The sequence below is a fragment of the Perognathus longimembris genome, chromosome 4 (assembly GCF_023159225.1).
Source record: "Perognathus longimembris pacificus isolate PPM17 chromosome 4, ASM2315922v1, whole genome shotgun sequence".
NCBI classification, from domain to species: domain Eukaryota; kingdom Metazoa; phylum Chordata; class Mammalia; order Rodentia; family Heteromyidae; genus Perognathus; species Perognathus longimembris.
Genome location: NC_063164.1, coordinates 59,830,134 through 59,847,661, shown reverse-complemented (window position 1 = coordinate 59,847,661; position 17,528 = coordinate 59,830,134). Strand labels below are relative to the sequence as shown.

Genomic DNA, 17,528 nt, shown 5'->3' with positions numbered 1-17,528 from the left:
CATTGTTTTATTTATTCTTTTTCTCCATTCAAATAGTAATAGAATGCATTTTTAATAGAATGCATCATCACAAAGCAATGGCAGTTGGATGAAGCAAATATGTTTTTTATTGTACTTTTATCTTCAGAAATAGCCATTAGTGGCTTTAATAGACTTTACCTTTGGACAATCCCATGAGTTCCAGTCTTCCCTAAAATCACATATAGACAAGACAGAGACATTCTGGACTCTTTTCAACCACTGCAAACAGACTCGTTCATCAGTTACCCATGTGAGCCAGCTGAAATAATAATCACTGCAAATAAATCAAAGTAAAGAGTATGAACTATAATCCTATATCATGTAAAAACCACTTATTGATTTATGTTTTCTAAAAATATATTTTATGGAACAGTTGCTCAGTAAATAAGGAAGATAAAAATTTTCCTGGAATTTGCCTAAATATGCTCACTAAAACATAGGAGCATTCTTTCATTTAAAGAGTTATTTCATACTTGAGTATTTTCTCCATATCTGGATTTTTACATTTTTGGAAAGAATTTAAGACACAGATTCAAAGATAAATGATTCTACAAAGAGATAATGGAGGATTTAGAGGCGTTTGGCTTATCTGTTCTTGCTTATCAGGCACTTATGATGTCATTGGATCTGTAAACCTGGCTTGAGGTATTATGGACAGAATGGAACATTATAATCTGAGGACAAAGATCAACTTGTAATCTACCAGGTTTCCTCTGTACAGCTGAGGAAAGCTGTGCTTAATTTGCACATCGTGCTCACTTCTATAGATGTAAATGTACTACTTTAAAAAATCAGTTTAAGGACCTTCTTTGTGATTTTCCAATTTGTATATACTCTATGTGATCATTTCAGTTTTAGTTATAACATGCACATCATAAAACTAAGCAGAAAAGAAGTTTAAACTCTGATTAAGAAATTTGAAAGTGCTAAAATTCTGTTTAGAAATGTGCGAGCAATCAGAGATTAATTACCTTGAGGCTATCGTTGCTGGAACTGGCACTTCTATGGGACCCACATGTTGAGGGTAAGTAGTGTCAATAATAAATATCCGAACAGTAGGATTCTTCGCTCCAGCCTGACAAGAAAATGGAGATTCAAAGCTCAGAAAATTTCATCAGTATGTTAAAGACACTTTAGTAATTTAGGCATATTTTTAAAGGGTAATAAAGTATCTCACTGTCCAGGATACACCCAAATGACCAAGATCTCCATCTCAATTTTACTTGCAGATTGTTTTAACTGGAATAAAAACATATATTTTAAGTGCTTAAAGAGACAGTTTTCTTTTATTTACTGGGGGAAAATATTTGGATTAAAAAATGCAGTGCTTCAAGTCCAAGGCCCAGGACTGGCCAAAAAAAAGAGAGATCACAAAAATGCAGTGCTGTGGTACATATACACAATGGAATTTTATGCCTCTATCAGAAAGAATGACATTGCCCCATTTGTAAGGAAATGGAAGGACTTGGAAAAAATTATACTAAGTGAAGTGAGCCAGACCCAAAGAAACATGGACTCTATGGTCTCTCTTATTGGGAATAATTAGCACAGGTTTAGGCAAGTCACAGCAGAGGATCACAAGAGCCCAATAGCTATACCCTTATGATCACATAAGATGATGCTAAGTGAAATGAACTCCATTTTATGGAAATGATTGTTATATCAGAGTTGTAACTACTTTCAACATCCCATGTGTATCTGTAGTTTCTACTATTGATGATGTTCGTGTATCACCTTCTTGTGATTGTATCTACACTATCTCTGTAATCTTATCTGAGTGTATGGGAAACAGTGTGTACTGGTATTAGAATTAGGAAATTCAAAGGGAATACCAAAATTGAGAGACAAAGGGTAAAATAAGAGAAACAACAACAAAAGCAATACTTGCAAAACTGTTTGGTGTAAGTGAACTGAACTCCTCAGGGGAGGAAAGGGGGAGGGGAGGGGACAAGGTAACAAACAGTACAAGAAATGTATCCAATGCCTAACGTATGAAACTGTAACCTCTCGGTACATCAGTTTTATAATAAAAACTTTAAAAAAAGAAAAAAATATGCAGTGCTTCAGTCCGCATCATTTATTTTATTTTATAAGTCAGACCTTTCAATAAGTTTTTGGGATGACAGTAACCATAATCCCATCTCTTTACTCCTAAGGGAACTGGAGAGGAGGTTGGTTTGAGAGAATAGGAAGCAGAACTAAAGAAACCATTTTTTTTTTGCTGTTGTCATATAATTTGGATTAAGACAATAGCCAAATCTCCTGTAACTATCCCCAAAGATCAGAATAATTTCACTGTCAAATCAAGTACTTAAGGGAGTTATACTTGTTTTGTTTTAAATGACATAGATTCCTAAAATACACATGACAGTGATTTAGCTAGACCATATCTTACAATCCTCTGTTATTTTCATGAAGTGAGAATTTTACAGCTTAATTTTGAATTCACAAAATTTAGATAAATGTGTAATGACTCAATGCTTTTTGAACACACTTAAATAACAGTCCAATCTCTCGTATGACCTCCCAGGTTTGGTTAGGAGATCTTTGTGTCTTTGGAATTTACCCCACTCTCTAATACCAAATGTTTCTGCAGCTCTAGTTTACAAAGAAACATGAAGATTTAGATCCAAGATTCCCAGTCGGTGATCATCACTCTTCAGTTCTGGGTTTCCTGTCTCTTTTGACTTTTATAGACTGTTCCAAAGATGTGAGGTCTCTCTTATTCTGGGTCCCAAGTATTAAATCATTCACATATCTCCAGTTTTCTGTATTTGTACCCTTGAGGGGTCTCTACTGCCTTTCCTCAAATAACAATGAGAAGATGTGCAATTCTCTCTCTCTCTCTCTCTCTCTCTCTCTCTCTCTCTCTCTCTCTCTCTCTTTCTCCTGCTTACATATATCCTCATGCAAATGCCACATTCAAGTTACGTACAGGGATGGAGGGGCCATTGGAACCATTCATGACAATGTTTCCATGACATGTAAAAAACAGTAGGGAACAAAGGAGAGAAATACACATTTCAGAATCACACCAAATTCCTTGTGAAAGAGGTGAATTTGTGCACAGATTTTCGTCTTTCTGATTTCTTGCCCAAGTTGAGATTAGGACATATCATTTCTTCACTGTGATCTTGTCATTACAAGGCTGAATAAAACTGTGTATAATATCTATTTCCTTGAATTTTCTGAGGGAAGAAACGAAGGCTGACAAACTTTACTTGCCTTGTCTGTCTACAAAGGAGTCTACTGGACAGTCCCCAACAAGAATATTAAATTCAACATTTTCAATTCCCTTTATGTTCTGGAGATTTCTGTGATCATTCTCTATTATACATGAGAATTCAAGAAGGAATTGCAAAACAGAACTGAATTTGGAGCATGAAATATTTAAAATTAAGTTAAACTTTTTTTTCCCATGATCTAAACCATATGTTCTTCAAAGATTCTGCAGAGGGATTTTGCAAAGACTACTTCACCCAGCACAACCAGATGTCCAAAGAACAGATGTCCACATAAACAATAGACCAAGTATAATGTGTGCCTCACAAGGCACAAAGACAAGAAGCTCGTCAAACTTGTTGATCCCACCTCTAGTCACGGTAAAGACTGCTCATTTTATACTTGTGAATGAAAGTCTCTGATAAAAGTATCCAACATACCTTTGGGTAAGGAATATTTATTGTTCTAGGATACTGTTCATCACCATAATAAGAGTAGGCAATAACTGGTATGTCCGAATCATTAAATTCTGCATATGCCAAAAATTTTCCATTAGGAGACCACCAGAGAGCATATTTTGTAGCAAGCATCTCCTCTGAAAAGTAAGTAATAACGTACTAATTACAGTTACATCAGACTCTTTGAATCATTCTTAGTTGCCCTAAATATACATGCAGTGATAAAAAATCATTAATTTAAGGTGGCTATGATATATGCAATACTAGTGTTATTAAAAAATAATCTGAGTTAAGAGGAACAGTTTAACCTGATGCATATATGAATCATTAATCAGTCCTCTTAGCTATCGACAGCAATCGACATGAATCAGAAATGAAACTTTAAAAATAAGTAATAAACACATTAGCAATTATTAATTTTCCCCTACAGGGAAGCTTGTAATTTTTATATTAATCTAAATTAGCACAAATAAGCTTTAGTACAAACCTAAGTAGACAAGACAGGACGCTTGATAGACAAAACCTAAAGTATAGAAAACAGGCCATAGTTTTACTACAGTTATGTAACAATTGGAAGTCAAATTGATTTTTCTGGGGCTGTATAATTAAAAATGTTAGTAAAGATATATCTGCATATCTTCATAAAGACAAAGGGTAGAGATTAGAACACTTAAAGTCTGAATAAATAAGTTTTAGACCCCAGGTCACCTAGATTGAGGTAAAAAAAAAATCTAGAACTATGAGAAACCAAGAACATCATCCCACTTAATAATATGGACAAGCCAGGCACCAGTGACTCACACCTGTAATCCTGGCTATTCAGGAGGCTGAGATCTGAAGACTGAAATTCAAAGCCAGCCAGGGCAGGGAAATCTCAAACACTTTTATCTCCAGTTATGCCCAAGATGAGCCAGAAATGGACCTGTGCCTCAAGTGGTAGAGTGTTAGTATCAAGCAACAAAGCCCAGGACAGTGTCTAGGCCCTATGTTTCAAGGCCCAGGACTAGTACACACTCCCATACATACAAAATAACAGGGACAGGGTTAGTTATGGAAAATAGAAGATAAAATAAAAATGAGGGCAGGCGCAGATGCCTCACACCTATAAATCTAGCTACTTTAAAGGATAAGATTGAGAGGAACTGTGATTTTAGGCCAGTCAGGGCAACAAAGTTCATGAGAGCCCTTCTCAAACAATAGGTGGACCCAATGATGCATAATAGTCATCCTAGATATGTGGGAGGCTAAGATTAGGAGGATCACTATTCTTGGGCCAGCCTGAGCAGAAGGTCCACAAGATACTATCGCAATGCAAGAAGCTGGGTGTAGCAGCAAGCACCTGGCTTCTCAGCTAAAATGGGAAGACTAAAATAGGTGGTTCAATGTGTGTGAGCAGGAAGCACAATAGGACAAAAATGGCTGAAGGTATATGTTGCTCAGTGGTAAAACACCTGCCTAGCAAGCATGAGACCCTGAGATTTTACTCCAGTGCTGCCAAAGAATAGAGTATCAAAAAACAAACAAAATAAAATCATAAAATGCATAAACATGGTACTTAAGAGCTCTAAACTTCTTGCAGTACAAATCATTGTAATATAGTATCATTAATACTACTTGGAGGTAATATACATGAATAGAAATTCTTCCAGTCTTCTGCTAACAAGACATGATTCCTTTTTCATATTTCAAATCCTACTCATAACCTAATGACCTCTTTCAGAAGTGCCAACCAATTCCCAAAATAAATGGCACTCATCTAAATTTTACTGAATATACAAAATTGTTTTCAGTTAAAGGTCTAATACAGTAACAGTAGAAAACAATGCAGTTTACCTTCATAAACCCAATCTGGGATTCCATTAAATATTCTATTTTCTCTTCCATTAAATGTTATTTGAAAAGGTGGATCCATTGGTCTTTGCTTCAAATAGATATTATTTTGATAGACATATACCTAGAAGTGGTAATGAGTTAGTTAATAAGAGGAAATGTTTTAACAGTACAAGAAAGTCTCTCTAGTGGTTTTAATTATTAACCCAATGTCTTTAAAAAGAAGACTAATTCAGAGACAAAATGTTTTCCAATCAAGATATTTTAATTGGTTAAAAACACAAGCAATTCACATTAACATCAATTATGATTGTTAAATATTTATATATATACATCAAATAAGGCAAAAATCTGCATTAAATGTTTTGTTGCTCAAATAAATAATCATGCATATTGACAGATAGTTAAATAAATCTCTGAATATTAATAGCTAGCCAGATCTAATCTTTATTTAGAGTCCTTAAATAGGAGCTTGGACAAAATTTCATGTTGTCTGAAGCTAGTCTGGGAAACTTGTGAAAACCATATTTTTCCTGAGTTTTCTGGCACAACGCATTCTGGCTGAGTATGAGGATAAAGTTTTTGACTGCGATATTTAAAGAAGTCTACCCATGAGCTTGAGATTTTGCGGAATTCTCAGATGGGTTTCAATTTATCCAAACCCTTCCCGTTTTTAGCCACTGAAATAGTCATGAATGTATTTTTTTTTTCTGTCAGGCAAGGAAATTTAACAAAGGCCAAAATCAAATGGCTTCTCCTTTATTTAAATGATTAGACACTTTTATAAATTTAACACTCACTAGTTTACTTCCAACAGGAGACCAGCATAAATACTGAATTGGACGAGGAAGCTCATACCCTCTTACAAATTCCCTAGAAGGAAAGAAAGAAATATGACAAACCTTGATATTCAGTGAAAAATATTGATATAAATAAACAAATAAAATAAACAAATCATAAAATTGAGGGCGATTCTAAGACTCTGCTTTCACAAACCTAAAAAAACGTAGAAATGTGGCAACTGGAGGCAGGGCAATGGTTTTCATTCTTACTTGTTATTTAAAAGCCACTCAACTTTCCTAAGTTTTAGTTTTCAGACCTTTATAAGTGAAGTAAATGCATAATACATAATAGACATATAAGCTGATGAAACATCTCTAGAGACTAGTAGGATCCTACATTTTAAAGAAGATAAGTTAACCGTGAGACTTAGAGAGACAATCTGACAGAGATCACAGTGGTAGTTCTTGGCAGACCCCAAATTAAATTCATGTCTTTTAACCTCCGAAGTGGTAAAATTTGTACACACCAGAGTAAGATTGTCTCTGAAGTGCTTTCCAGCTCTGCAGATTCTATAATTGTGCAGGAGTTTAATATGTGCTCTTCCACGTTCTCATTCACAACCCCCATCCCCATCTCTGTGAATGCATATGCATTTCCAATTTTTGAAAATAAGATGCCATTTGACAATCTCCCCAGGGATCCGACTTTAAATCAGAAAAGGAAAGGAACATCTGATCTCAAGCTAAACTGAAAAACAGATCGTATACTGGGCAGTATGCCTTAAGCTAGCAAAGTTCTCCACCCATGGGAAATTTTCAAATATTCTATTGGCCAAAAATCTTGGTTTGATGTTTAGAGTCATTCTATAAGTACTCAGTTGCATGACTTGCATTGTGAAGATTTTTCTGTAAGATTGCATCTTGGTTTGCATGTGTTAGTCATAGGATGCCATGCTTAAGCTTATCTCCTTGAAGATTGTTTTAATGGCTTCATAAAACTTTTTCTGTGGTGTCAACAAAGCAAACTCTAATTTGAGACCCCTTAAGAATGGCCTCATGCTGCCTCCAAAGCAATCCCTTCTACCTGGACCTACCATATGCCTGACAATTACTCCTTTCCTATTCTTTGAACACTTGGGACACCTGTGAAGACCTGCAACATATATAACCTTGATATAAAATAGGTTATGTGACACAGTATCTAGCAGGCAATAGGGAATATGGCACAGGTTTGATAGGAAGGTGAGCATAGGTGCTGCAGTAGGAATTGTCGCCACCAGAGGGCAGAGTGTGAGCCCAGGTGGCCTGGGGAAGGTCACACACTTGAGAAGTGATGCATGAATACAGTAGAAAGTAAAGGAGGGCTGGGAAGGTTGCTTAGTGTTACATTTCTTGCCTACCATGCATGAAGTACTGGGTTCAATTCCTCAGTACTACATAACCAAAAAAAAGGTGGAATGGTACTATGGTTCAAATGGTAGAGTGCTACCCTTGAACAAAAGCAGCTCAGAGACAGTGCCCTGAGTTCAAGCCCCAGGACTAGAGAAACAGAAAGAGAATTTCACTATTTTTGCAATTCTCTCAAGTCAGTGTTGTGTTACTTTTGAGACTGTAACCCTATCTTAGTTTTCTATATAGGGTAAAGATAATCTATGCAATTATGCAGCTGTTCAGAAAGCTGATATCTAGAGGACCTATGTTCAAAGTCAATCACACTGAGTAACTTTTGAGTCCCAAGTTTGTGCTCTGGTACTACCCAAAAGATTATACTGTATTCAAACAAAACAATCTGGAAAAATTGACAGTTGTACAGAACATTAATAAAGTTCACTTCAGTCAAGCTAAATAGTATTATTCTAGGTCCAAAAGCTTACACAAACCATAATTAAGACATTAACATTCTCATTTTCTTCATAGATGCTTTTCAGTTTGGTGAAACTAGCATAGAGAATTTCAAAATGATTAAAAGAAAACAACATGATTAACCTCTTAACTGACTTATTTAAAGATTACCATCTCATGAGACTAAAAGTACCTAGAGGTTAGTACTTCAAACTCATCTAGAACTCTCTTAAGTGTGCTTTTCACATAAAAAGTGCTCTGGAAATTGGTGATTATCCAGATACAAAGTAGAGAAAGACTCAGAGTTTATTACCTGGATTTAAGTTCTACTCTAAGCGGAGGTTCCTGTTTCTTAATTTGACACTTTAAGGCAGTTAGTTATTCTTTGCCAAGCATTTAAAAGAAATAGATAACTTTAAAAAGTTGAGTTCTTGCTACATAATAGGAGAAATAGACCAGAAGATTTTTTTAATACCCCTTCAAAGCACATAGTTATTTTCACCACTTATGTAACAGCAAAGAAGGTATCACATTAAGATGAGTAACTAAGCCAATTCATAGTCCTCCATTAGCCAGGATGATTTTTCTAAGGTATAAATCTGAGCATGTCATTTTCAATTTAAAATCCTTCAGTGACTTCCTGTTGTCCCCAGAAATCGATCTCAACTCTTTCATATGGTTTCCTCCTTACTATCTGGGCCATGCTGTCTTCCTAACCTTATACACACATCCACTGTTTAGCAGAGCCCACTTCCAACTTCAACTAAATTGATACACATGGAGTTTCCTGGGCACTCCATGTTTGCTCTCCTCTTTGGAATTTTATGTACTCTTCCTTCTGCTGAAAATTCTCTCATTTCTTGTACACTTATACAATCATTTTTTTCTTTTAAATGATAATTGTTTACAAATAGTTATAGTAATAGTTACAGTAATAGTGCATGAAATAAGTATTATACCAAACCTTACTTAATATACAAGCTAAATTTAAAGAACCATGCAACATCTTAAATCTTAACTCTTTTCTCGCTTTTTAAAATTAATTTTAAATCAGTGACTGAAGTATGTGTTCAGAGACAAAATACCATTTTCTCTCCCACTTTCTGCCTCCCTCCAATAAAGAAACTGCCCCTTGAAAATAGTGTCATGTTCATGTATGATTCTATCTTCCTCCTAAATACATTTATTTCCATAAATACTACATGTGTAGCTTTCCTCTTTGAACATAAGAAAACTATGGGGCTGATAAAAATAGAAAACAGTTGTCCAACAAAAGGGAATACTGAAGGGAGGAATTTCTTAAAATCTCTCATGATGTAGGTTCTCATATCTTACACAAGTGTAAGAGTTTAAGATTAGCAACAAAAGAGTGTAAGAGTCATCTCAAATTTGAGATGAAAAAGTGTCATTATAGGCTTAACTATTGTTAATAATAAGCAGGGGTGGTCTTTTACCCATTCCACAGGTTGTAGATGTGATAGGTGGCTGTGTAGGAATATCTCCAGAGCTGTCAGGAAGAAGAGAGGTGACATCAGATTAGAGGTTTTTGAAAGCTCGGAGCACTCATTCAATGCTCAGAATCCTAAGAGGATGATATTCATAAAGTACTAGGAGATTTCAGTTGGAATCATGCTTTATATGAAGAGTTTTTCTGTGGACTTTCGTGCTATTTGTCCAAATTCCAGAACCAATTTCAGCAATGATTCAACTTTCACTCCATAAAAAGCATACCCTAATATAAAAATCTTATCTGGACACACTCTGTCCTAGGAATTTTCCCTTCATGTCTTATTGAAATTGAAGTAGAATCACTACAGTATTCACATCCCATAGGGACTGACCCGCACTTTAGTAAAGGAAATGGAAGCTTTTCTCATTGAAGAAAGATGTCATCTCAACATAGTGTGTTCATAGAAGCTGCTGCCCTTTCTTTATTCAATTTTTTAAAAAAATAATACAAATTGAATGAATAAATAAGAGATACTTAGTTTAGAATTCCTTCTGAGTAGGATAAAGCTGTTCTTTTTCTTGTTAAATATATGCTGGGTTAGATTTTAGATTCTATTTCTTCCTCCCTCCCTCCCTCCCTTTCTTCCTTTTTTCCTTCCTTTCTTCCTTCCTTTCTTTTGCCAGTCCTGAGTCTTGAACTCAGGGCCTGGGAATGGTCACTGAGCTTCCTTTGCTCAAGGCAAACCCTCTACCACTAAGTCACATTCCCAGCTCCTAGACTCTATTTTTTTATTCAAATTTTTATTATCAAACTGATGTACAGAGAGGTTACAGTTTCATACGTTAGGCATTGGATACATTTCTTGTACTGTTTGTTCTTAAAAGGTTTTCAAACCTTTGACAAAGATCTCCCTCCAGTTGAAATGCTTTTTTTTTTTTTTTAAGATTTTGGTGACTCGGGACCTAGGTCATTAGAAAACAACCAGATAGCATGCAGAAACTTGGCTGTGTTCTGAAACAAATGCTTCTTGGTCTTAAAGGAACTATTAGAAGTTTAATTTCATTATATAAGTTACTTTATACTTAATATAAATTACTTTATACTTTTGTCTGTATAAAGAGAAAAAAAAACACAAGATGATAAGTTACTTCCTACAACTGCATCCAGAAAGGAGGAATTAAATAGAAATACCTGTAAGTAGTCTGAGTTGGTAAGAATACTCCTTTCAAACACAGATCTACAACTTTCTCTACCACTGACTATATACAATTAGTTGTGGCTTTAATATAGTCTTCCTTGATTGTTCCACTTTCAAGGACAAAAAGCCTTTCTAAGATTAAACTGCATGAGTTAACTACAGAGTTATAATATAGAATAGTTTTTGAATACAGGGATAAATCCCTCTATTTGATCATATCAATACCTTCAAGTGAAAAAAAATTCCTCAGAAAAAAAATACTTTTTACGCCTTGAAAACTAGTCAAGACTGAAAGCTTCAAAATTATTTGCATACATTTCAGTTCTACTTCTTGACTCAATTAATTTTTAAATATTAGAGATAGATAAACATTAGTTACTTCAGTCTTATTTTCTTTTGTAAACTGAGTGTAGGTTAATAAGAGATACAGTTAGATACTCCAATTAAATACTTGATACCTTTGAGTAATCACTTTCTAGATATGCAAATTGTCGATCAGGTGATAAGCCATAATTTGAAGCATTCACACTTTTCTGAAATGAAAAAAAAATGGCTGGATAGGATACAAAGTAAACTAACAGAGAGCCACAGAAAGATATTTATGGAAGAATCCAGAATCATCAATACATTTTTACATATCTATACATGTAATACAACCGTAGAAAATTGCCCCATTGTACCGAGTGTGTACAAAGACATCTACTGAAATCTGCAGGTGGATGCAATAAATGAAATCGACTTTTTCGTTTCAAGAAACATGTGAATAAATAGAATTATAATTTAGAAAGATCTACAAAAGAGATCCATATTGTGTTACAAAAGCATTGAGGAAGAAGGGATTGAACTGAAGGAAGGGAATAATTGGTTACTCAAGAAGGCTGAGTTTGGACTGAAAGATTAATAGTCCTTTAAAGGTAATGGAAATAGGAAGGCTGAAAGCCCAGAAAGGCAGAACAACTTGAACTCCCACATTATAGCTACCATTTTTTGAGCATATAGTCTGTTAGGGAATGACTCTAAACAATGTTATCTATTTAATTATCCAAATGTTATCTCATTTAATTCTTTTAGGGGGAAATGTGGCACTGGGGTTTGCACTGAAGGCCTCATTCTTGCTACGCAAATGCTCTATACTTGACTCGTGCCACTAGCCCTCATTAATTAGTATTCCTACGTTACAGAAGAAAAAGCAGAAGCATAGTAAAGTTAATACAGTGCAAAACTGTAGCTAATTTCCATAACAAATAAGCCATGATTTGAACTTCAATTAACCTGACTGAGGGTTATGTTTCTTAACTTTATTTTATGCTATATGATTTCCACAGTGGAGGAAAGATGCTAGGAGGTTTAGAAGAAAGTGAGGAACAGCAGTCTAAGTACAAGAAAAAACTGATTAAAATGGGGAAGGCAGATTGGATCCAGATCAGATGCTAAGAAGCAGAGCAGGTCATTGGGTCAGTGAAGAGCTGGCAGAGGTTTCTTAGGAGAAAGATGGTGCTAATACATACCATGGTGCTATTACTCAAAAGGACATATGATTCTCCTGTTTCAATATTATAAAGTACTACATTATTATCTGTAGATTGATGAAGATATTCTTGTCCTTTAAATAAGAAAGAAAGCAATTTGAAATAATCTCTCTTAAGAAGAAATAGATTTATAACAAAAGAGACCTCTCTTACTTCATATCTTGCTTTGCTATTCCTCCCTGTCCAGTACTCATTGCTCAGTCAGATTTAAAATGACAAATCTGAAATGTGAAGGAAGAAAGGATTCCTTTCATACTTGCCCAAAAGATGCTTTATTTGGACTTTTTTTTTTTTTTTTTGGCTAGTCCTGGGCCCTGGACTCAGGGCCTGAGCACTGTCCCTGGCTTCTTTTTGCTCAATGCTAGCACTCTGCCCTTGAGCCACAGCACCACTTCTGGCTGTTTTCTATATATGTGGTGCTGGGGAATTGAATCCAAGGCTTCATGTATATGAGGCAAGCACGCTTGTCACTAACCCATATTCCCAGCCCAAGATGCTGCATTTGGTAAGACCAACCTCATTCTAGTGGATCCAGGGAACATTCAAATAAAATTTAGTTTTGTCATGCTTCAAAAAAGACAAACTAGTTCAATAATAACAAAATACAAAATAATAACAAAAATAAATTATATTTGGGATTTTTAAGTTCATTTAAGACATCAATATAGAGTTCATTTTCTAAAAAGGAAAATGAAAAAAAATTCCATTTTGTTTAGTTGCATTCTGCACATTCAAGTATAATGTCATAAACTCTTTGATCTCACCACTTATTTGAATGGATTTATTTGACCTTCTAACTGGAAGAACTATATGTAAATATCAAGTTTACCTGGAGGTTGATGCCAAGGAAATTCCATCTGCTTTCCAGGCTGTCTAGAATTGCTCTTTAGATAAAACCCTTGTGACCTCACCTAACCAGGTGCTCATCTTTCTTTCTCAAAGCTATGGTAGACATTGACATCCTTTCAACCGTACATTTTCAACTTTTACTATGGTGTTAAAACTACTGGTCTCATTACCATGTGGTAAACACAGTTTGTCTAAAATGTTGTGATGGGTACTTGAACTTAACAAATATTTCCTCTCTTTTGCTCATTTTACTGTCATGGCTTCCATTATCATTGAGATACATTGGCACTAACAGCCAAACAAAAACAAATGTAAGATCCTCTCCCTGAAGGAGATTAGAAATAAAATTCACGGGCTGGGGATATAGCCTAGCGGCAAGAGTGCCTGCCTCGGATACACGAGGCCCTAGGTTCGATTCCCCAGCACCACATATACAGAAAACGGCCAGAAGCGGCGCTGTGGCTCAAGTGGCAGAGTGCTAGCCTTGAGCGGGAAGAAGCCAGGGACAGTGCTCAGGCCCTGAGTCCAAGGCCCAGGACTGGCAAAAAAAAAAAAAAAAAAAAAAAAAAAAAAAAAAAAGAAATAAAATTCACTTACCTGAAATCCAGTTTGGAAAAAATGTCTTATAAGAGAATGTCCCATTTAATATATCCTTCAGTGTAAGTGTTCTTGCTGTATTTTCTTCAGAGTGATGGACTTTGGGGGAAGGAGACACATTATTATTAAAAACAAGGTTAATGACTTAAATGAATTCTAAGCCTGGCCTTAATTTTGGTTTTGTTTTTGTTTTTTTACTCCTGAGAGAGTCTGCTATCTGTGTTTAGGGTGGGGGATGGGGGGGCATTGCATGCAGCACTGGTAGTGGGACTTGATCTCAGAGCCTAGAAGCTTTCCTTTAGCTTTTTACCTCAAGCTAGGACCCTACTACTTTAGTTAAGTTCTACTTTTTACCTTTTGGTATTTACTTGGAGGTAAGAGTATCATGGAATTCATCACCTGGCAAGCTTCAAACCATGATCATCACATCTGAGCCTCTTGAGTAGCTAGGATTAAAGAATGACCCAGTGGCAATTGGCATTTAGCTCTTATCTTAAAAGTTATGCAGATGGCATGTTGAAAGTAATTACAACAGTGATATATCACTCGTTTCCATAACATGGAGATCATTTCACTTAGCATCATCTTATGCATTCATAGGGGCATAGCTTTTAGGTTCTTGTGATCCTCTGCTGTGACTAGCCTAAACCTGTGCTAATTATTCCCTATGAGGAAGACCATAGAGTCCATGTTTCTTTGGGTCTGGCTCACTTCACTTAGTATAATTTTTTCCAACTCCTTCCATTTCCTTATGAATGGGGCAATGTCATTCTTTCTGATAGAGGCATAAAATTCCATTGTGTATATGTACCACATCTTCCTGATCCATTCATCTACTGAGGGGCATCTAGGTCGGTTCCATATTTTAGCTATGACAAATTGTGTTGCGATTACTTTCAACATGCCACGTGAAACCGTAGCTTCTATTGTTGATGTTCCTCTTGTATCCCCTTCCTGTGGTTGTACCGGCACTATCACTGTATCTTATCTGAGTACATTGGAAACTGTATATACTGGTATTAGAACTAAGAAAGTGAAAGAGAATACCAAAATCTAGAGACACAGGATACAAAGACAAATGACTACAAAAGCAATACTTTCACAACTGTTTGGTGTAAACCAACTGAACAACTCATGGGGGGAAAGGGAGAGAGGGAGGGGGGAATGAAGGAGGAGGTAACCAACAGTACAAGAAATGTATCCAATGCCTAATGTATGAAACTGTAACCTCTCTGTACATCACTTTGACAATAAATAAGAAAAAATAAATATAAAAAAAGTTCTGCAGACAAGGTAACTAAGGTATAGAGAGATAGTTTGACCATTTGGAAGGGACAATTGATGGTAATATTTAGAGGAAAAGGCAGATTATAGAAGTGGACAACATGGGGCATAGAACCTTATTCTTGATGCAATGAGGAGCTGGTTTCTGAAGAGTAAGAAGAGGCCTCGACAACTTGGGCCCTGCAGTTAGGATCCAGACCATGTGGCTGTGACAGAAAACCCAGTCTCTTACAGAGCTCACTATGAGAGCTCACTTTCAATTTTTGCCTTGGATTTTGACATATATTTCAGTGACAGACATTTTAGCATCTCATTTGCTTGAATGAGATCAAAGCCATAGCAAACAGGTGATTTTGTTTTCCTTATTTTGTAGTTTCAGGAAAAGATATTGCACCTGACATAAAGAGAACCACATGACCTCTACCAAAGATCTTCCAGATTCTGAGTAAAATCATTTTTCCATGGAAAAACTAACCTGTTATAGGTCACCCATGAATTTCACCAATAGTTGAAACATTCTGAATGACTGTAGTTTTTAATTTTAATTTTATTTTCAAGGTAATGGAGGAAAGGTGAAGTGGAAGAAAAATGAGGAAGGGAGTAACAATGTTTGATAAGAAATGCACTCACTACCTTACATATGTAACTGATGGTATTTTCTTGAACTTGACTTTATTCTCAGAAAAGTCCATTAAAGATTCAAAGGCAATCAGAAATTCCAGATGGATAATGAGGCAAATAACTTCAGATTCCCTATTATATTTCTACTGTCATTCTCGATTTTGCCACATCACCCCTTTCCAGGCTTTCAGTTATAAGCCCAATCTTGCAAAAATGGCCAACACCTTAAACAGCACTTAACTGGCATTCGTCCAAGTAAGAATAAAATTTTCAAAGATAGGAAACATAATGTTATTGTCCCACTAAAATTCTTACAAATGTTCTCATGAATATTTATAAAGACCAAAACCACAAATCTTAGGTCTAAGATTTGACTCGTCTAAGATTAGACCAGTCTGGAACACCCTTGTATAAGCAGCCCTCCACGCCACTTTTCTCATCACTTTTTAGTCTCTAAGTATGTTGGGATTTATTTTTTTCTTTGGGTCTTCTGACCCACCCTTTCTCTCTGCATGGCTCTGGTCCACTTAACCATTCCCTCTCTTTGCCTCATCATTTCTATTCCCTTTCTGACGTATCACTTAGCTCAAAAGTCCTTGTCCAATTTTAACAATTTCTTTCCTCTCAGAGAATTAGACCCATTCTATAATTACATGTACATTCAAGTGATTAACTCTCACTACATAATCAAAATAGAATCATAAGGCCTGAGATTGTGTCTTATTTTGCTCGCCATCATCTCTCAAGAGTCTAATGTATATGTACATGCATTTAATACATACTTGCCAAATGAACGTCTGCTTGAAATGAAGTGTGGATGGTTGGACTGAGGAGATACATGTTTTCTTCTTTGAATTGGCTAAATGGTGTTGGTCAATCTTTGGCATCCTTCCTTGCTCATCTATGATACAAATTATTGGGCTAGAAGATGCTGCAATCCTTTCCGCTATTCATTGCAAGATTTGGAAATGTGAAACTCAATTGACTCTATTAACTTTAAAGAACATAAATGTACTTCATATAATTAAAGCACGAGCACAATTTTCTCCAAGAAGATAGAATCTCCTGCTTATTTTACCTTATTTCCTCAGAAAACACATAATCTATGCACTTGATAGGATCATGAATTTCTTTTCTTAATTTATCAAAACTTTGATTATGTTATAGGAACACAAGTGGTTGGTGAGCTCCTTTGTAAGTAGATACCAATTACTTCATAACACTAGGCTGTTTCATGTTTTAAATATCCATCTTATTATATTTTCTTTTCATTTTAACTGAGATTGTGTACCCCACACATTTATAATGAAACTGTTGTTTAACTGAAATGTCTTGCACATAATTCAAACCACTGATGTTGTAGTTCCCACTTAATAACTAAGAATGTTTACAACAATAGCATTGGAAAGACTGTCAAGTATTCAATTCCATTTTATTTAGCTTTCCTAAGAGTCCTTTGCAATCTGTTTATAATGTAGTCAACAGAAAATGATAACACTATTAGTAGTGGAGATGACTTTCCAGTACAGATATGTTTATTTGATATTTCTACAATTCTAATACCTAGATGGGAAAAAAAAGCAGTGAATTCATGAGCTTTGGATACTAAAAAAAGTAGATGATTGTATGTTAAAATGTTGGAATATTAATTCAGTAAATGACTGTCACTGTGGTGATGTCTTATTTTTTTATTTTTATTTTTATTTATTTTTATTTATTTATTTTTTTGGCCAGTCCTGGGCCTTGGACTCAGGGCCTGAGCACTGTCCCTGGCTTCTTCCCGCTCAAGGCTAGCACTCTGCCACTTGAGCCACAGCGCCGCTTCTGGCCGTTTTCTGTATATGT

At 35.6% G+C, this 17,528-nt stretch overlaps 1 protein-coding gene across 3 annotated transcripts in view; it reads right to left on the bottom strand.

Annotated features, from left to right (window-relative positions):
• The window catches only part of LOC125350615 (fibroblast activation protein alpha), a 72,547-nt gene that overhangs the window by 45,113 nt on the left and 9,906 nt on the right, over positions 1 to 17,528 (bottom strand). For all 3 annotated transcript variants that reach the window (XM_048345325.1, XM_048345326.1, XM_048345324.1), the window contains 9 exons: positions 13,779 to 13,877; positions 12,312 to 12,406; positions 11,262 to 11,336; positions 9,610 to 9,662; positions 6,332 to 6,404; positions 5,535 to 5,655; positions 3,684 to 3,838; positions 993 to 1,096; positions 160 to 295 (listed from right to left, as the gene is read on the bottom strand). In XM_048345325.1, the coding sequence (XP_048201282.1) occupies positions 160 to 295; positions 993 to 1,096; positions 3,684 to 3,838; positions 5,535 to 5,655; positions 6,332 to 6,404; positions 9,610 to 9,662; positions 11,262 to 11,336; positions 12,312 to 12,406; positions 13,779 to 13,877 (911 nt within the window). The remainder of the gene's footprint in view (positions 1 to 159; positions 296 to 992; positions 1,097 to 3,683; positions 3,839 to 5,534; positions 5,656 to 6,331; positions 6,405 to 9,609; positions 9,663 to 11,261; positions 11,337 to 12,311; positions 12,407 to 13,778; positions 13,878 to 17,528) is intronic.